A 21,284-nucleotide genomic window follows, 5' to 3' on the forward strand; every position below is an offset into this window, starting at 1 on the left:
GGACGCCACTGCAAATAAGTCGTGGTGATTGGGGATCAACAGGCCTTTATTCCGTGGTTGTTTTAATTTGCTGCTACTTTGGTTGCAACTCAGATTCAAAATAATCCTTCCCAGCAGAATCAGGTTTAAATACTCACCTGGGGGGTACTATTCAGTAAATTGATAATCTGTCTTTCTAAAATATTGATGATAATGATGCATGTGATGCATAATCCAGTTCCAGTAGTTATTATTCATTTAAAATTATAGAATGACCTAGTACCATGGTGCAATTATGCTACATGATAAAAATGCATGCTTGTAATAGTACAATTTAGGGTACAATAGGTGGACATCACTCCATTTGAAGAACTTTTAGTAAACTGTGCACATTTTCAGTACCCCTGAAAATCTCATGGCGGCACTCTTGGTCTTTTTGTGTTCAGATACTGCTGTAAATGGTCCATTATGAACCGAAGAGTTGGGTGAGCTTGTACTCTCCAGCGGGGTGGCAGTGGCAAGCACTCTCTGCTATATGACTGGAGCTGTTGTCACAGGCCTAATATACTGTATCAAGGCTTTATATATTTGTTTGTGGAAAATGTAGTTAAGGTGCTGCACGGGATATTGAACGCTTCGAAACCACACGCCCCTACTTAGAGCACGTGACCTTTAGAAATCCAATCCCCACTTGGAAGAAAAAAAGTTTACCGTTACCATAGTTACAGGTACACTACACAATCAAATCGAGAGGAAAAGTAAAGATTGACTGCCACAACTATTGTAGCTACAGTAGCTAGCTAAACAAATAAAATACCTCGTTTCCTTGGTATTGCATAATATCCGTTTAGCAGATTACTTGTAAACAAATAAAACATGACAAAAGAGTTCGAGGATTTTGAGAGTTTCTTGAAGAATGTTGATGAAATAAGTAAGTACTGTACCAGCACCACCACCAGTTATTATTCCACAGTAACGTTAGCTAGCTGACGTTAGGTACGTGTGCGTTCGGGTTTGAAGCTAGCTAGCTAGAGTACTAGCTACTAGCAACTAGCTGAGTGTGAAATTTGTTAGGGACAGATACAGTCAAGTCATTTTAGCTGACTGTTCTGGTGAAAGACATAAGACCAATGTAGTTGGCTAACGTTAGCTCTAACTTTAAAATACTGTATCTAACGTTAGCTAGCTAGCATCTAGGCTTTCAGGACAGCCAGTAGCCTAATTTCTGGAAAGCAGTGGCGGCCAATGCCGTTTATGATGCGGGAGGACGATTTTATTTTCTATTACAGCATGTTGGATGACTGTCATTCACATTCCATGCACCCAGTTCAATGAAACAGAGATTTATGCTACTACATGATACTAGAATTGATACCTATCATGAGGTTGATACAACCCAGTTTATGAATTAACGTTTACAACGTAGGTGCACACAGGTAGAGAAACATTTTAGATGATAGACAGTGACACATGCAATACCCCCTTGCACACTCTTGTCTGCATCTAGCTTATCTAGGGCGTGTTGGTCAAATGCAGGTATTTGTATCCCTGCAAAAAAAACTTTCCAAGCCAAACCATGTCATAACTGCTACACACAGCCTACATCGTTGTCCCCATATTAGCTAACGTCCTAGTCAATATAGCTAATATAACTAATGCCTTATTAATGCTACAATCATGCAGTAATGTTACAGTACAGAGTCAGTAAGCAGTTACACCGGTGGGCCCTGGTGGTAAGAAATTAATACAACCAAAAGTTTACTTTGACTTGGAAGAGTTCCAGTGTTGTGTTGGATAGTCATAGCCAGCTAGCAAACATAGCATCCCTCTGTTTGAGCTAGGTGTTTGAGTAACCAAACTAGCTAGCTGCATTTGCTAGCTAAGTAATTAAGTGAAACTGAAAGTTAAAAAATGACTCTCTGTCCCTTGCTTCTCCTTCATTTTTGAAGAAATTAATTTGTTGAAAACTGTTCAACTATTGTCTTTCTATCTCTTTGAGGCAACTACTCACCACATTTTATGAACTGCAGTGCTAGCTAGCAGTAGCTTATGCTTTTAGTGCTAGATTCATTGTACTCTGATCCTTTGATTGGGTGGACAACATGTCAGTTGATGCTGCAAGAGCTCTGGTAGGTTGGAGGACGTCCTCTGGAAGTAGTCATAATTACTGTGTAAGTCTATGGAAGGGGGGAGAACCAAGAGCCTCCTAGGTTTTGTATTGAAGTCAATGTACCAAGATGAGGAGGCTACTGTAGCCCTTCATTGCAAAACAGTGTGTTTTAATAAATTATTTGGTGACGTGAATATATTTAGTATAGTTTTATCTAAAAAGGATAACCTTTTCAATGTTTTACCATTTTTATTTGTATGAAATTCACTGAGGAGGATGGTCCTCCCCTTCCACCTCTGAAGAGCCCCCACCGCTGGAAAGACAGCTCAACCACTTAGCCTATCTACTTTTTGGACTTGAATGCCAAAACATTCAGGAGATGGAGGTGCTCAAAGTTGACCCATTTTGCATAACCCACCAAAACCCACCAAAAGCACCATACCATGAGACATCCATGATGTCTTCATAACAGTATATATATTTTTTTACATTAGTTAAAAGCTTACAAACTGGGTTGTCAAACAATTGAATCATTTCTAGAATACCACGTCAACTCAGATTTTTTTCTCTCCGTTTTCGCATATGTTGCAGTTTGGACACTAATTTACATTGCATGTGTTGTGCCCACCATCGTTTGAGACACAACATACTCTTGAATACAGATTATGTAAAATAGGATCTAAGCTACAACATACGCGAGAAAAAAATTATCAGAGTTTCTGCATTTTTAGAGAATTTGTTAAATGTAAAAAAAAAACTAAAAATACAGTATATATTAAGAAAATTATAATAATTCAAGAAATTATCAAATAGTTTGTCAACCATTTTTGTAAGCGTTTAAATTAAATCAAACTCAACTGTTTATATTTTTCAGTGATGAAGACGTGAATTTCTCATGGTATGCAAAATGGAGCAACTTTGGTCCCTTCTTGAATATTTTGGCATTCACGTCCAAAAAGTAACTTTCTGACCACTTCTACCATGAGCAAATATGTATGGTAAGTTTTGTTCAATTCAAAAAGGGTGCAGTAAAAAAGTGATTGAAATGAAATGGAAAGACCCTAATTTGTTTTCCCTTTATTTGTTTATTCCTGATAGGGTATTGTCTACAATAGCTAGATAGCTACTTTAGATTAGTGAGGCGCACAGTCATTTCAGGGTAATGCAATGATAAAGAATAGTCTACTGCTGAAGGCAGGCTACAACCTAAAACTTTACCAAGGAAGACCTAAGGTGTTCATGTATAAATTCAGACAATAACAGGGATTATGGGAGTGGTACTAAGTGAATAAAGCAGGTCACAACCATTTCCAGAGGAGTGACAAAGTCAACACATCTAATGGAGTATTTCACCCAAATTACAAAATGTCACTGGTTTCCTTACTCTGTAAGCAGTATATACAGTGTATCTTACCTTGTCTGAGTGCTTACAGGGTAAGGAAACCAAAATGTAATTTTGTCATTTGGGTGGACTATCCCTTTAATCTGTGTGATCTCGCTCTCTGTTGCCGATGTGAGTAAATTTTTTAAACAAGCCAACACTCGCAAGGCTGCCGGACAGCACAACAGTGCCTCTTCCCCCTCAGGAGGCTGACAAGATTTAGCATGGGCCCTTGGATCCTCAAAAAGTTCTACATCTGCTCCGTTGAGAGCATCTTGACTGACTGCATCACCGTTTGACCGCAACGTGCTACAGAGGATGGTGCAGACAGCCCAGTACATCACTGTGTCTGAGCTCCCTGCCAGCCAGGACCTCTATATCAGCCTTGGTTTCTCAAATGACTGCCTCGCCTGGTTCACCAACTACTTCTCAGATAGAGTTCAGTGTGTCAAATCGGAGGGGCCGTTGTCCAGACCTCTGGCAGTCTCCATGGGGGTGCCACAAGGTTCAATTCTCGGGATGACTCTTTTCTCTGTATACATCAATGATGTCGCTCTTGATTCTCTGATCCACCTCTACGCAGACGACACCATTCTGTATAATTCTGGCCCGTCTTTGGACACTGTGTTAACAAACCTCCAGACGAGCTTCAATGACATACATTGACATTCAATGCCTGCCCGTCTAGCATCACTACTCTGGACGGTTCTGACTTAGAATATGTGGACAACTACAAATACCTAGGTGTCTGGTTAGACTGTAAACTCTCCTTCCAGACTCACATTAAGCATCTCCAATCCAAAACTAAATCTTGAATCAGCTTCCTATTTTGCAACAAAGCATCCTTCTGCGCTTCAGCACTGGTCATCCCCAAAGCCAACTCCTCCTTTGGCTGCCTTTCCTTCCAGTTCTCTGCTGCCAATGACTGGAACGAATTGCAAATATCACTGAAGATGGAGTCTTATATCTCCCTCACTAACTGTCAGAGCAGCTTACCGATCATTGCACCTGTACACAGCCCATCTGTAAGTAGCCCACCCAACTACCTCATCCCCATATTGTTATTTATTTTTTTGCTCCTTTGCACCCCAGTATCTCTACTTGCCCATTCATCTTCTGCACATCTATCACTCCAGTATTAATACTAAATTGTAATTATTTAGCCACAATGGCCTATTTATTGCCCTACCTCCCTAATCTTACTACATTTGCACACACTGTATATAGATTTTTCTATTGTGTTATTGACTGTACGTTTGTTTATCCCATGTGTAACTCTGTGTTGTTTGTGTCGCACTGCTTTGCTTTATCTTGGCCAGGTCGCAGTTGTAAATGAGAACATGGCCTACCTGGTTAAATATTATATTTTTTTTATAAAATCAGGCGGTGTCGGAGGAAGGCGTGAAAAATGACCAAAGAATCCAGCCACCCAAGCCAAATACTGTTCACTCTGCTACTGTCTGGCAAACGGTACCTCAGCATCGACTCTCGGACCAACAGGCTCCGAGACAGCTTCTACCCCATATCCATAAGACTGCTATATAGTTAATTAAATGGTTACCCGTTCAATTTGCACTGACCCTATCTTGCAGTGACTCTATGCACACTCACAAGTCTATACAGTACATACACATTACATACTCACACACTGACACTCATACAAAGCTCCACACATTCACATACATTACATACATGCACACACATACAGTACATGTAGATACACACACACACACACACACACACACACACACACACACACACACACACACGTATAACGGCAACACAAATACACACATGCATACCGACACACACACACACACACACTTTTACAGTCATTACATGCTGCTGCTTCTCTGTTCTTTATTTTTACTCTTATTATTATCTATCTTGATGCCTAGTCACTTTACCCTGCCTTCATGTAAATACATACCTCAATTACCTCGTACCCCTGCACATTGATCTGGTACCGGTACTCTCTATATACTGTATATACTGTAGCTTCATTCTTGTGTATTTTATTCCTCTTGTGTTATTATTTCCTTTTTGTTATAATTTTTTTAAACTCTGCATCATTGGGAAGGGCTCGTAAGCAAGCATTTCACGCTAAAGACCACACCCATTTTATTCGGGGGCGTGTGACAAATCAAATTATATTTGATGTAATCTCTTTAATTTACTCTATGTAATCTGTGATGTTCTTATACAGGCGACCTGGTCAAGGATCTGAGCTCCTCTGATGTAACGTCTCAGCAGAGAGCTGTGGAAAAGGCTGATTGCTACATAAGTACCTTGAAGGAGAAGGAGGAACCATGCAAAACCCTCCTCAACAGGACAGTGATAAACACCAATCCCTCACAACAGGCACCTGCACCGACGGTAACAGCTCAATACTCACTCTCACTCACTCTAATGACTTTTCAGATTGTATACCAATCGACTTGAGATCTTTCCTGTGGTCTGTAATAGGTTGGTTAGGGTGTGCATTGTATAACAGCAGGTACATTTTTAGCATCCTTTCATTTGGTGTTTTTTGTCTTAGAAGTTACAGTTGAGTAATTTGATGCAGAAGCGTGTGTTTTTGAATATTTTTCTTCTATTCTTTTATTGCAGGGTTCACAAAATGATCCCAGTTCAAGTGCAGGTGTGTGAAGCTAAAATGGGTCTCTCTTTTGCTGTATGATGAGATTCTAAGGTTTGGGACAACTATATAAGCAATCATTTAGGAACAACTCCTTCATTTGAGCATGATGTGTAGCAGATCAGGATCTGTGAAACTCACTTCTCCGCCTGAAGTGTCTCCACTTGCGTTGACAAATAGCTAGATTTTTGGTAGCGCTACTGGGTAAGATGCTTCAGTAGGGCAGTGGTCTGTGTTTACGAGGCAGAGATCATGGGTTCAAGCCTCGGTATGAGCCGAGTCAGGAGGAAGCGGTACTCGCTAAGTAAGCAGCATAACATCCATGGCTGCTTTATTGTTCTTTGAACTGCAGATTGCCCCTTCAAGTGCTTACATGGTACTACATCATACTGCCCAGAGCACTGGGTCTTTTTGATCTGCAACTCCACCTTTAATTGTACTATCCCTAAACATTTATTTAAACTAAATAAATAAATCCCTAAACATCAATCGACTTTGCTCAGAATAAATACGATTCAAACCTAGTAAATTGCACCACACAGTAAATTCCAATTCAATAGCATATGGATGTCAATACCCTTGACTGGATTACCAAGATCAGCCTATCAAGGTTCGGTAACAGTGTTTTATTAAATTGTATTTTCTTTTTTGTTAGGAGTTAGATTAGCTTTAATATTGCAGATAGATTGGGGGTTCTATCAATGTAATTGTTTGCATAATTTCCAATCTCCCATATGTTTAAAAAAATATATAATTATCTTCTTTATTCTTTTTATTTTTATTTATCCGTTAATTTTACCAGTTAAGTTGACTGAGAACAGGTAACCCCATTTGCAGCAACGACCTGGGGAATAGTTACTGGGGAGAGGAGGGGGATGAATGAGCCAATTGTAAACTGGGGATTATTTTCCCCTAACCCCTAACCATCCCTCCCCTAATTGGAGTAAACTAATGGACGACAATGCTTAGGCTTCTACTTCCAGCTTAATCATACTATATACATTTTACGGACACTGTATATTTGACAATAGTTCTCATTTTTTCTTTGTTTTTCTTTGTTTTTAGTCCCACCCTTCAGCTACTCTCAACCCCTCCCATCTATCTCTGTAAAACATCCAGTTTTGATTTCTAATTACCATATATTTTTCAACCCTGCTGTAATTTTACCAAGAGTATTATTATATTTGTGCTATTTGCAGGGTTAGCTCCAGGTAAATGTTGCAATTATTCAGCTATTCCTGAACCTATGACCAAAAGCAAACTACGTATGGGCAGTACCAAAACAATTGATTTAATGATTTTGTCTCTTCGCCGCAAAATCTACAGAGCTGGGATGGTTGTATTGATTGCAAGAATTTTATATAATAATTTGAATCAGTTCACAAACCATGTGCCATGGAATCAGTAGATCAAAAATCTCTTCCCAACTATTTTGTGAACTGTATGCCGCAGCTGTTCATTTTTTTGGTACTTAAATTAAACTGGTATACTTTTTTATTTAGCACATTTTCTTTAACCAAATGTGGTCTTTAATGTAGGAAAATCTACAGAGCTGGGATGTCAGCTGACTGACAGGTTCCTTATCTTCTCCCCCTTCACTTGCCTCTTCCATTTTTGCGGTAATGCTGCAATCAGTTGGTTGTAATTTTGAGTAGAGCAGACATTTCTATATATTTTTGTTAGCTGCATGTGTGACATAACTCCACCAGTCCAATTTATGACATCATTAACAAAGATTATAGATTTTTAGAAATGTTTTATCAGTTACTACTTATGAGTTGGACCATAATATTTGTTGCAATATTTGTTCTGTCTTTCCTGGTAGATTAAGCTGAAATTGCAACCAACTTTCTATGGCTTTTAAAAAAAATAGCTGTAGATATTCTAGAGATGATTTCATTTTCAAATAACCCGAAAGTGAGAGGTTGGAATCTGAATAAAGGGAAAAAGGAATTTTTTAAAACCGGGGTTAGCCATTCTTACTAATCTGCTGGAAAACCCGTTCGGATTTAAATACAACTTTTGTATGACTGAAGCCTTTAGTGAGAGGTTAAATTCTTGAATATTTAATCATTTCAGCTCTCCAAATTCATATTTATTATATATGTAGGCGGGTTTAAATTTTGTCTGGCTTGCCATTCCAAAATAAAGAGGAATATCTTTTTCTCATATAATTATAAAAACAAGTCAGTTGGTGTAGGCAGGGCCATATGTAAGTAGGTAAACTGGGATATGACTCAATCATTATACAGGGTAATTTGTCCACAAATAGACAGGTATTTACCTTTCCATAGTAGCAAGATCTTATCTATTTTTGCTAACTTTCTATAAAAATGTATTGTTGTGAGATCGTTTCTTTCTTTCTTTCGGGATATGAATACAGAGTATGTCCACTTCACCGTCACACCATTTTATTGGTAAAATACAGGGTAGTGATTTTTTTTAGTGATCCAATACGTAATATGGTAGGTACACTTATCATATTTTGGTTGTAATCCAGAGAGGTTACATAAATTATCTAGATCCTCTATAAGGCTGTACAGGGATACAAATTGCGGATTTAAAAGAAAACATGAGTCGTCAGCCTACAATGACACCTGGATTTCTAGCCCATTGATATTGTTGGATCCAATTTTCATAACTAACATTTCGATGGCCATAATAAATACTAATGCCACTAGTGGACAATCTTGTTTCACTCCTCTTGACAGTTTAATACTGGGCTCCTGAGTGGCGCAGCGGTCTAGGCACTGCATCTCAGTGCAAGAGGCGTCACTACAGTCCCTGGTTTGCGGTCGTGATTGGGAGTCCCATAGTGCGGTGCACAATTGGCCCTGCGTCGTCCGGGTTTGCCGGGGTAGGCCGTCATTGTAAATAAGAATTTGTTCTTAACTGACTTGCCTAGTTAAATAAATAAAAATGCTTTCTGAGAAGTAGCCATTATTTACTATTTTACACCTGGGGTTACTATACATAACTTTAACTCATTGTATAAGAGATGATCCAGAATTAAAATAGTTCATTTATATATAAATTCTAGTCTACTTTATCAAAGGCCTTTTCAAAATCAGCTATGAATACCAGGTCCGGTTTCTCAGATTTTTCATAGTTTTCTATTGTTTCCAGTACTTGTTTTATATTATCTCCAATGTATCGTCCATGTAAAAAAAACTTTCTGATTAGGATGAATAATATCCGACAATACCATTTCAATTCTATGCGCTATGCATTTTGCTAGAATTTTGGCATCACAACACTGATGTGTAAGGGGCCTCCAGTTTTTTTTAGGTGGATTGGATCTTAATATTTACCATCTGGGTCTTGTTTCAGTAATAGTGAAATCTGAGTATCTGATAGTCTATCATTTATATAGGAGTGGTTGAAGCAGGTTAATAACGGACCTCTGAGTACATCAAAAAAAGTTTGATATACCTCAACTGGTATGCCATCTAACCCTGGAGTTTTCACAGACTTAACCGCCTTAATTGCATCAAGAAGTTCCTCCTCTGTAATTTGGCTTTCACATGAGTCTTTCTGTACATATATTAATTTTACAACAAAATCCTTACAATTAACTTCAGTTAGTGGAGATGAAGGAGACTGAAACAAGAATTCATGCAGGAAGTACTTTTGTTCCTCTTTGTAAATATTGTTTGGTGAATCATGGAAGACTCCGTCATTTGTAACACGTTTCTGTAAATTATTTTTGATAGCATTTCTATTTTGAGGATTAAAAAATAGCTTGGTGCATTTTTCCCCAAATTCCTTTATTTCACTTGATTTTTTATAATATATTACACTTGATCTTTCTTGAATAAGTTCCTGTAGGTCTTTTTGTTTGTCCTCAAATGTATTCTGTGCCTGTGCTTATGTTTCCAAATAATGTATCTTTCGTAATCCAGTTAGTGCTCTCTAAATCCCCCCTGTGAAAAGTATATACTGTAGTCCCCAATTCAATTGTAATTCATTTAAATTGGTTCTGCTTCTTACATGGTTCTCTTCTGTGCCTAGTGTAAAATTGAATATCTGTACACATACTGTACTCAGGTACAAAGAGTGGAATAGAGTCAATCCCAAAGGTTTCCCATCGTATTTAACATCATTTAGTGCAAAGTTTAGTGCAACTCCAAGAATTAACTACTATGTTACCAGCTGACCACTAATGATCCACAAATGTTCTTCTCATTAATGCATTATCTAATTTCACCGTTTAGAAATGTAGAGTTTTACATTCCATGTAAAACACTTGTTTATATTCTCCTTAATTCTGTAGATCATTTCATGAAAATGATGGAAAGCGATGCAGAGGACAGACATCAAAGGAGACAAAGGAAACAGGAAAAGGCAAACGGTGTGTATGAAGTCATTTCTCTAGCATGGATTAGCTCTTGCAATTTCCTAATTAGGGTCGCTCTTAATTCAGCGGTTTTTAACCTGACACTGTATTTGTTTATGTCCTTACTCCCTCAGCCCTTAAAGAAAAGGGGAATGAAGCATACGCCCAGGGAGAATACGAGACTGCTGTGAAGCTTTATAGCGACGGTTTAGACGAGCGACGAGACATGCAGCCGCTGTATACCAACAGAGCACAAGTACTCTCAACTTCATTTCAGCTTCGCTTCACTTTTAGTTAACTTAAAAACAGTATGTTGAATACTATCGGTCCACTTTTCCCCCACTTTTTCCTCTGCAGTCCTATATCAAACTGGGGAAATATAAGGAGGCCATAAGTGACTGTGAGTGGGCTCTAAAGGTAAGGCTGACTAGGAACTTTGGGTCAATCACTAGCTCCCTCATTCTTCATAACGCCATTCCAGGCAGTGCCCTGGTGATCCTGTAGTGTCTTGGGAGCACAGAACATACCGTGCAGTGTAGAGTACAGTACAGTGCTCAGTGACTTCAATGAACTGTAAGTGGTGTAGAGAGGGGATGAAAGTGGGTTGGAGTACTGTATATACCCCTTAGAATCTGTAATAAAAGCAGTACAAAAAAATCAGTTGCTCACCTTTCAGGACAATCTATTTCGAAAAACATACAAACTAACTAGACAATGGGTTTGGCCTAATTCAAGGGAGTACCGTATTTGAAGCTTGAGTAAATGTGGTTTTGTCCATATTGCAGATGATGTGTTCGGTTGATGTGTCACGTATGATTCTCTTGCTCATATTATTTCTTTACAGTGTAATGACAAGTGTGTTAAAGCATATCTTCACATGGGGAAAGCACACCTGGCACTCAAGAATTATAACGAGGTGGGCATTCCATTTCATTTGAACCATATCTAACTGCATTGCAGAGAAAACAGCCTACAACTGTATTCAGTCATTCTGGATGCCTATCTGCTTCAAACCTTGTGTTGATCTCCTAAAATGCAGATTTTGCAACTTTTTAAGCTTACCTTTCCTTCAGCAAGTAGAGTCCTGCAAGCGTTCTGCTTAATACAATATTTAAAATACAAAGTGACTGCATTTCTTTCTTTAATGGTCTCAACATTTCTGCTTACTCTCTGTCTGTGTGTATTAGTGAGACCAGAGTCCCATATAATGATCTATGGCTCTGGTTGAGATTAGTAGAGTGCATCAGCCTATCTCATGACCAAAGGTAGCTGTAGGAAACGTAATGGACATATTTCTCTTTTACAGTCACGAATGTGCTATCAAAAGATACTGGAAATTGAGCCAGGACGGGAAAAGATGCTCAAAGGTAAGGCAAAATAACACGCTGAAAAGTCTTGTTGCAAGTAGAGTCTGTTACTCAGATTTGCTCATGGTCCCACTTAAACAAACTACAATTTATAAAGGCTTTTATAGAGCAATCATAACATCTCAATAAACACTACATAGATGTCTCACAAATCATTTATGAACAAACTCAGCAAAGTCATACTATGTAAGGGTTATATATGACCCATGTAATCATTTGGCGAGGATCATCAACTAGATTCAGCTGCAGGTGTAATAATTATTTTTGCTCAGAAAAGGGCCAAATCAAGGAGAGCCAAATCAAATCTCCACCAGTAGGGGAACCCAAGGACCTAGGCTAACCCACCATCATCAGGGATGTGATTCTTCCTGATTAATCAGAAATTACATTTTTTTTATGTACACTCCATTCATATACAGTGGGGCAAAAAAGTATTTAGTCAGCTACCAATTGTGCAAGTTCTCCCACTTAAAAAAATGAGAGAGGCCTGTAATTTTCATCACAGGTACACTTAAACTATGACAGACAAAATGAGAGAAAAAATCCAGAAAATCACATTGTAGGATTTTTTATGAATTTATTTGCAAATTATGGTGGAAAATAAGTATTTGGTCAATAACAAAAGTTTATCTCAATACTTTGTTATACACCCTTTGTTGGCAATGACAGAGGTCAAACGTTTTCTGTAAGTCTTCACAAGGTTTTCACACACTGTTGCTGGTATTTTGGCCCATTCCTCCATGCAGATCTCCTCTAGAGCAGTGATGTTTTGGGGCTGTTGCTGGGCAACACGGACTTTCAACTCCCTTCAAAGATTTTCTATGGGGTTGAGATCTGGAGACTGGCTAGGCCACTCCAGGACCTTGAAATGCTTCTTACGAAGCCACTCCTTCGTTGCCCGGGCGGTGTGTTTGGGATCATTGTCATGCTGAACGACCCAGCCACGTTTCATCTTCAATGCCCTTGCTGATGGAAGGAGGTTTTCACTCAAAATCTCACGATACATGGCCCCATTCATTCTTTCCTTTACACGGATCAGTCATCCTGGTCCCTTTGCAGAAAAACAGCCCCAAAGCATGATGTTTCCACCCCCATGCTTCACAGTAGGTATGGTGTTCTTTGGATGCAACTCAGCATTCTTTGTCCTCCAAACACGACGAGTTGAGTTTTTACCAAAAAGTTAGATTTTGGTTTCATCTGACCATATGACATTCTCCCTATCTTCTTCTGGATCATCCAAATGCTCTCTAGCAAACTTCAGACGGGCCTGGAAATGTACTGGCTTAAGCAGGGGGACACGTCTGGCACTGCAGGATTTGAGTCCCTGGCGGCGTAGTGTGTTGCTGATGGTAGGCTTTGTTACTTTGGTCCCAGCTCTCTGCAGGTCATTCACTAGGTCCCCCCGTGTGGTTTTGGGATTTTTGCTCACCGTTCTTGTGATCATTTTGACTCCACGGGGTGAGATCTTGCGTGGAGCCTCAGATCGAGGGAGATTATCAGTGGTCTTGTATGTCTTTCATTTCCTAATAATTGCTCCCACAGTTGATTTCTTCAAGCCAAGCTGCTTACCTATTGCAGATTCAGTCTTCCCAGCCTGGTGCAGGTCTACAATTTTGTTTCTGGTGTCCTTTGACAGCTCTTTGGTCTTGGCCATAGTGGAGTTTGGAGTGTGACTGTTTGAGGTTGTGGACAGGTGTCTTTTATACTGATAACAAGTTCAAACAGGTGCCATTAATACAGGCAACAAGTGGAGGACAGGGGAGCCTCTTAAAGAAGAAGTTACAGGTCTGTGAGAGCCAGAAATCTTGCTTGTTTGTAGGTGACCAAATACCTATTTTCCACCATAATTTGCAAATAAATTCATAAAAAATGTAACAATGTGATTTTCTGGATTTTTTTCTTCTCATTTTGTCTGTCATAGTTGAAGTGTACCTATGATGAAAATTACAGGCCTCTCTCATCTTTTTAAGTGGGAGAACTTGCACAATTGGTGGCTGACTAAATACTTTTTTGTCCTGACTCCTGATCACATCCCACCATCTTGTCACCAAATCATCCCTGTTAGGCATCCTCATTTATTTACGCATGATAACAGCCCTGTAACAAGGACAAGCCTACAATGACAACCCAAAGCTGGATGGTACTCATTGTTACCTTGCAAATAAAGCATTATTTTTTTTCCTTTGTGCCATCATTGCCGTTGTCAACTGTGGTAAGCTTATTTTGCTTCATTAAAACAGATGGTCCCAATAGCGTTTTGTTCTGAGTCGCATGCTCATTTCACTGTTTTGTGTCAATTTAGACTAGGATGGATTCCCAATGAATAATGACACTATCATTTTCACACGTTTTGAAGCTGTTGTTCGTTGTCGACGTGTGATTATGGAGATGTTATGAATCATCGGAAAAGACGGCAACAACGTTTCTGGAATACCCTCATTAACTTTCCCTAAATGTATTGAAAGTAAGATAATTACTGAATCTGTGTATTTAAGTGGTGATACCTTTAATTCGGTAGGGTTAGGAAACATTCGTATGGCCTCCTTGCAAAGTTGTTTCCATTTCTAATCTGTGGGCCCTACTACCTGTTTATAGCATATGATGCTATTTACAACATACAAATGCATATTATGAGGAACGCGGTGGTCATACTGTCCTACACTCCTTTGATCCACTGCCATGAGGTTACCTCATACTAGGCTCCTCAGAAGCCACCTGTCTCCGAGCCCATGTTTTCTCCTTTCTTCCTCAAGAGTATCTGACCCAAGTGGATTTGGAGGAAGAAAGAGAATGCCAGGAAAGCAAAGCGTGGGAGGAGTTTGATAAGGGGGAAGAAAAGGCCACGACAGTGCTCCAACTGTTGAAAAAGCTGGAGAGACCCGATCAGTTCCCGTTATACTACTGCGCAGGGCTCAAGCTTCTGTCGCACGCCATTACAGACTGTGAGTACGCTGTTGGGAGTTTCCCCATCCCTCCAAATCTTGTGTGAGTGTGAGTGGGTGTGAATGTTATTTCTTCCGCTTCGCTTTCCCCAACCCTCCTCATCCTATCCTGTGGGCCAGAAGGATGTCAATGGATGCTCCTTCAGGTCAAGGGAGGACAGCGTCGACAGGTGGGTTTCTCTTATTCATGGTTCTAGTAGTCGACTCCGAAAAAATGCAGTTCATCTACTGTTACTGAAGAAATGTGAAACTCCTAGGAGATCAAATCACTGCACAGACCTAATGTTTGTTATGGTGGTTATGGTCAATTTGTAATCCTCTGAAAATAAAATCCGGGAGGGAAGACCTGACCTGACCCCTCTGCGGTATTGATTTATCTTCCCGGTTCATTTTATCACAGTTCAGCAAACTCCCCAATATTGCCCAGCCGAGGCGCGAGGTAGGCAGAGGAAAGGACACACGGAAGTGCAATGATAAATATGTGTTTACAATCCAAGCATCCATGTGAGCTGTTCTATTACCAACACCTCAGATTGTGTAGAATGCCGAGGTACAGTACTGGATGATTTATGCAAATTTTGAGTGCGCTGGGCCTAAGATGCACACGCGTTTGCACTATAATGTTACTATAACTACACCACCAGGGACAATAATCAATGATCAATGGTAGACTACTACCACACATTTCCAGTCTGTGTTTTCACTTCCCTCATATGGATGAATACAACCTGTCAGATGATCTACTGCTTGTAAGACTGACTGTCTTACAATGTCATTGAATGAAAGGGCAAATGTAACATAATTCCCAGTTGAACATCTCTAAAAAGAGTGTAGAAACGGCCTGCCTGACATTACCGGCTCTCTCGCCACCAAATCACCTCAGGGGAGCTTTTTCCCCCCGCTCTTCTAGATTTTCTCTGCACACACGCCCGGTCTCACCATCTTTATGAGGGAAATAGCGGAGGATCTTTGGCTCTGGATGAGTTTTATTTATTCCACTCTCTCCTGCCCTTGACCGCCAGGCATTGTGTTTCTGAAGCCTGGCCACGGGCGCACTGTGATGATGTATGTGGCTCACTGAGGTACGGAGAGGCCTCCCAGTCCTGACGTTATCTGCTCTTCCTAACAGGCACTGGCCAGACGCTGTTCCGATTAAACAATGGCTTCAGTATCATCCAAACCAATGACACCGTAAGAAGGTAAGGGGACTCGAGAGAGACGCCCCTGACTGACACTGATAGGGAGTTAAGGACAGGCCTCCAACCGTGGTCCCAAAAAGTTTTTCAAACCAAAGAGATGCTGTCTTTAAACTCTCTCTCTGTTAGTTGCTAGTTAAATATTGCCAAAATAGAATGAGCTCCTTTAGAGATTTGGATGACCCTGTAATGTGCTGTGCCCCACGCAATGTACTACATGTATGTATAGTAGGTTTTATGTAGGTTGAGACACTAATCACAACTCCCTCATGTGAAATTAGTGAGGGTATTATTAGCCTAAAGTCGTCCGCAATTGTTCTCGCGAAGTATTGTGGACTTGTGGTCATATTTCAGACCAGCACATATTGTCAGGAAAGTGGTTCAAGTTTTCAGCAGAAAATAATGAGAAAAATATGCCGTACTCATAAAGAACACAATTTTGTTTCCTTATTTTCAGTTGCCTGTTGCAGAAATCGACAGCGCCATGCGCAGAGGAGCTGTGCGTGTCCGTACTGAAATTGTGGAGGGTGATTTGCGATGGAAATGGTTTGTAAGACAAGACATTAGTGTGATATTTCCTCCCCCTATTTTTTGCACATAGATTTTTTTTGTCAAGAGAAATTGTGTGAAGAAAATGCATGAAATGCCAAACATCTTCAATTATCCCATTGTTTTCTCATTATTCTGCCTGTCATGCATTTTTGCCAACTCCTTATTAAGTGCCCACTTGTTCTGTAGTCACACAGGCAATGTGTGCTTAAGTGGCAATCTGGGATTGGTACATCCATTATTAATGAATGATATAGCCATTGATTCTTGAAGAATATAATTTATACATGCCTCGTGTCTTGCAGAACCCACAAAATATAAGCTTGTTTTACTCCATTATTTGTCAACATTGTAATTGTAAACACACTTTGTGACTGCTTCATTGTTGTTTGAATCCCGGACTGCCCCTTTTACCACATCAAAATTCATGAACACTTGTAACCAAGAGAAAATAATTGCTCCTTCTCCCAAACGGTGACAAATCAATTATACAGCTATCCAAAACCTGTTGTGCCAATGTCAAAATAGGGGAAATGCATTTGATGTAAAAAAAAATCTGCCAATTAAGGAGGCAAGTGCAATTATATTGTTGCTATTGCATTTAAAGTAGGCCTACAATCATCCCCTGACAAATAGCGTTCGAATCGATTCAAAGTGCATGCAATGTGTTATTAAATTCAATCTTTGCCACAACTGTCACTGGAACTGTCCCTGTTGCTGAAGACATTTTTTTTCTCCTGGGCTGCTTGCTTTCAGATGAAAACCAAAAGATGCTGATGAGATGCCCAGCCTCCAAAGAGTACATTGTTGACTTATTAGTATCTGGAATGGCGGCGGTGCGGAAAGAATGCCTGGCGTTTCTGTCTTTGTACTCCCAAACTCCACATGGAAGATGCTTGGCCATTGAGAACCTGAATTTGCACATGTAAGAGATCAGATCCCTGTTGGTAATTGCGTGTTCTGGCTGACAAGAACCACACACTATTATCAAATCAAACCTACCTGCCTTCTCCTCTTTCAGCTCTTTCAGACAGCAGGTAGAGCCGTCCACTCAGAGTTCAGGGAAATTAAAATATGGGGGAAAGTATGGTTGTAGGGTCGCAAAATATGTTGTGCTCTATTAACAATAAACATTTAATTTAGGATTTTACCCCTTATGTACTGTGGGAATTGAAAACATGTTGATATTCTATTGCTGTATTTAGTCTCACATCAGACCTGCATTTGTACTTGCTGGTCCCTGTTATTCTGAATATTGTGTCATCATCCATCTTATTTAATCAGTAAAACAATGACATAGTAAGTTGGATAATTGTCTTGGTTTAAAGAGGTGTTAATGACGTGTAAAAATGAAATATTTGACTTTCTCACACAACTCTGCAGGTTGGTGGGAAACTTGATGATGTGCATATCCACACAGAGCCAGCTGGAAACCACAGCTCTAACTATTTTGGAGAACTTTGCCACAGAAAACCAGTATGTACACTGTAGCTAATGCAATACATAGTTTTTCGTAACAAAATGGTGGATGCTCTTACTTGAAGGAGGGAAAAACTCAGTCACTGAAATATTCTTTGAAGTTTTTATGTATTTTCTTAGCAGCAGATGTCAGAACAAATGGACACGTTTCAGCGTCAGCCTTCGTCAGCGTTTGAAGGACAATGCTATCACAATGATATCACTTCACAGGAAAAAATACATACATATTCTGACCATGACCCACCAGGCTAGTCTATTGTATTGCCATATATCATCGGCGTAAATATTAAAGAGCAGTTTTAATTCACTTGGCTGGACAGTTAGGAGGCTCCAAGCAAATGCAAAGTGAACAGCGGGGTTGACATCCCAATCCATCACCAGGCTCTATCCCACCGTTAATCTCAGTTGAAAGCCCGAATGGCCGCTCCATTCCTAAACTCACACTGTCACTTATGAAAATAGAGTCTGCGTCTCTGCATCTCAAGTGGCACCCTTTTCCTAATGTAGTGGTCAAAAGAAGTGCACTAAAAAGGGAATATGGTGTAATTTGGGACTAAGCCACAGAAGGAGAGTCAGAGCCACAGGAATAAAGCCAGAGAGCGTATAGTGGTTGAAATGGGAAGATCACAGTCTATTTGGTTGGACTTGAATGGTGCTGGAAGGGATTACATTACTAATGTGAGTCTGGAGCCTTTGTCAAGGACTCGCTTTTTGTTAACGTTTGCGAAAACAAGGCTATCACCTACTCTACGGTGCTGTTTGTGTGAGACGTCTCACTGGGCACACACTGGTTGAATCAACGTTGTTTCCACGTCATTTAAATGAAACCAATGTGGAATAGACATTGAATTGACGTCTGTGTCAGGGTTTCCGTTATGAAGATTTGTGACTGGAAAGATTTTAATTTACGGACGTTTGAGCAATTTACCGGACATCTATATGCATTCAAATCCGACAGTAGAAAGAGAGAGATAATGAAACCTCCGACCTGGTTTAGCCAACGCCATCAATTCATGAGGGATATTGGCCAAATTAGCAGCATTTAGGCTACTTGACCTTAAAAACAGCCCCCCAAAAATGACAAAAACACTATTCCTTGTGTTTCGATGTGTAGCATATGCTAAACTTTATAGCCCCTGGCTTTATTGGTTTTTACTTTCCGAAAACAATGTGTCCACTTCATGGTTCAGTTTTTGGCAATTTGAGCACTAAGTGCATCAGAGCATTGCATGCATTTGCGTCCACTGTATGATATTAATATTAGAACAAATGACATAAAGGAAGAGAAGCCCCAGAGAGATATAGAGATGTGCCGGCAGCATGCTATGACACCGACATGCATTTGTCAGATGGCTACTGTGTCTGCTAGACAGATATAGGCATACAGAAGGAAGCTTATTGTCACACCCTGACCTTAGTCATCTTTGTTTTCTTTATTATTTTGGTTAGGTCAGGGTGTGACGAGGGTGGTATGTGTGTTTTTGTCTTGTCTAGGGTCCTCACCTCAAGTTCAACTGTCGGATTCAGTTGGAGCGCTGGTGCACACTGCCTTCATATCATAAGCCGGCAGTAGTTAAGCTTAATAATAGCCACACCACACCAAACCTTCACAAAAGTTTCTAAACTTTATTAGGGTAATAACAAAAGTAAATCAAGCCATTATTTATAGGAAAAATACGAGAAGGCTATAATAATATGGCAAACACAACATTACAGTTGGAACTTAATTTGGCCAAAGAAAATGTCTCAACAGAATGAATCAAAAGACTTGGTTTAAAAAGACGAACTGGTTTAATTGCAGCAATTAACCTCTAATGATATTTATTTTACAACGGGCCTTCTTATAACTAACTTATCTTAAACTAAAGATGGAGCACACATTTGAAAAGACAATTCTAACTTAATTTAGCCAACGAAAATGTCTCAGCAGAATTAAACAAAACACGTTTAGCGTATTTAAAGAACTGGTTTAGATTAATAGACCTACAATAATAACAATGATATACAATAATAATAGGATAATGATAAAGCATATGATTATAAATACAGAAAATAAATACATTTAAGTTCTAAAATTGCATTCTCTCTGAATAGCGATTTGCACAGTGGCTTGCATTTGGCCGTGCCAACGCTCTTCTCATCTTTGTCCACTACATTATTCCAACTTGTCCACACAAAGGACATTCCGCTTGTTGTTTTTTCACTGTAGGCATACTGTTTATCCTCTAACTTTCGTTTTACTTCAATGAAAAAAGCCTCAATCTTCGCAATCAACAACAGCCTAGGCCAAGGCTCCTCTCTCACTCTCTCTATCTATCCTCAGCACCACACACACATGCTCGCAGAGTGAGAGAATGGTGGAGTGTGAAATTGGGGTGTATAAGCCCAATATAGACAGCATCTCCAGGACAATTTGTTTGGCTTCAGTTCTACAATTTAATTTAGCGTCTTTTCTTTTTTGGTGGGCCAAAAGCCGTCCATTACTTGCTAACGGTGGGGGGTGTGTGTTGACTTATTAAGTATGTGTGTAATTGTGTGTGTTATAAAACATTTCGATAATGTCGTCACATACTGTGGTTTGGTACCGCACGTCATGACTCATGAATAATAATATAATATCGATTGTGTTTGTAACCTCCTGAGATTCATTGTCCGTGTCCCATACTGTATGCAGTGTGCAGCCATGTGGGAACCTATTGTATAGAGTATGCTACATCACCATACAGCGTAGGCAAGTGATTTGTAGCATATCTACTGTATATTCTTGAACATTTCATGTTCATCATGGTTAACTCCCTGTTCATGTTACAGATTTTGCTTGCAGTTAAGGGACACGTTTACAACATTGATTGTGCCCCCTTTCGCAAGTCTGCTGGTAAGATATTTGTGTCGGAAGTTAGCTACATTTTCATCAAATACTTAATTTGCTCCTGATACTGTAGTTGTTGTAGCCTGGTCCTAGATCTGTCATGCCAAACATGACTACAACCATATGAGTTGGCAATACAGCAAAAGCTCATCTGCGACCAGACATTGTCAAAATATTTTTGGGATAATCTTTCCTTGTGTTCCGCTTGCAGAGAAACATCACCACATTCAACCAGCATTGTTTCCCATCGCTCATATCAACAATAGGCAATATGATTGGAGATGATGCCATCCATAACGAGGTTGCCAACTGTCAGGAGTTTTGGCAGGCCTTTCTAATCGCCATGGTGAATATTGCTCCATATTGTATTTATGACTAGCTTATTTTAAAGGAGCACACAACTTTGTTATTTTCCTAAACTGAACTGGGATGTTTATT

General features: G+C 39.7%; 1 protein-coding gene across 1 annotated transcript in view; it reads left to right on the plus strand.

The window, feature by feature from the left end:
• The first annotated feature begins 697 nt into the window (after positions 1-697).
• ttc12 (tetratricopeptide repeat domain 12) overlaps positions 698-21,284 on the plus strand; it is a 38,117-nt gene continuing 17,530 nt past the window's right edge. The window contains exons 1-15 of the mRNA XM_021587315.2: positions 698-910; positions 5,677-5,846; positions 6,081-6,111; positions 10,382-10,459; positions 10,579-10,700; positions 10,802-10,861; positions 11,289-11,360; positions 11,751-11,811; positions 14,565-14,753; positions 15,883-15,952; positions 16,407-16,495; positions 17,255-17,423; positions 17,882-17,974; positions 20,789-20,852; positions 21,058-21,192. Coding sequence (XP_021442990.2) covers positions 856-910; positions 5,677-5,846; positions 6,081-6,111; positions 10,382-10,459; positions 10,579-10,700; positions 10,802-10,861; positions 11,289-11,360; positions 11,751-11,811; positions 14,565-14,753; positions 15,883-15,952; positions 16,407-16,495; positions 17,255-17,423; positions 17,882-17,974; positions 20,789-20,852; positions 21,058-21,192 — 1,458 coding nt within the window. The 5' untranslated portion in view covers positions 698-855. The remainder of the gene's footprint in view (positions 911-5,676; positions 5,847-6,080; positions 6,112-10,381; positions 10,460-10,578; positions 10,701-10,801; positions 10,862-11,288; positions 11,361-11,750; positions 11,812-14,564; positions 14,754-15,882; positions 15,953-16,406; positions 16,496-17,254; positions 17,424-17,881; positions 17,975-20,788; positions 20,853-21,057; positions 21,193-21,284) is intronic.

The sequence above is a fragment of the Oncorhynchus mykiss genome, chromosome 27 (genome assembly GCF_013265735.2).
Source record: "Oncorhynchus mykiss isolate Arlee chromosome 27, USDA_OmykA_1.1, whole genome shotgun sequence".
Classification (NCBI taxonomy): domain Eukaryota; kingdom Metazoa; phylum Chordata; class Actinopteri; order Salmoniformes; family Salmonidae; genus Oncorhynchus; species Oncorhynchus mykiss.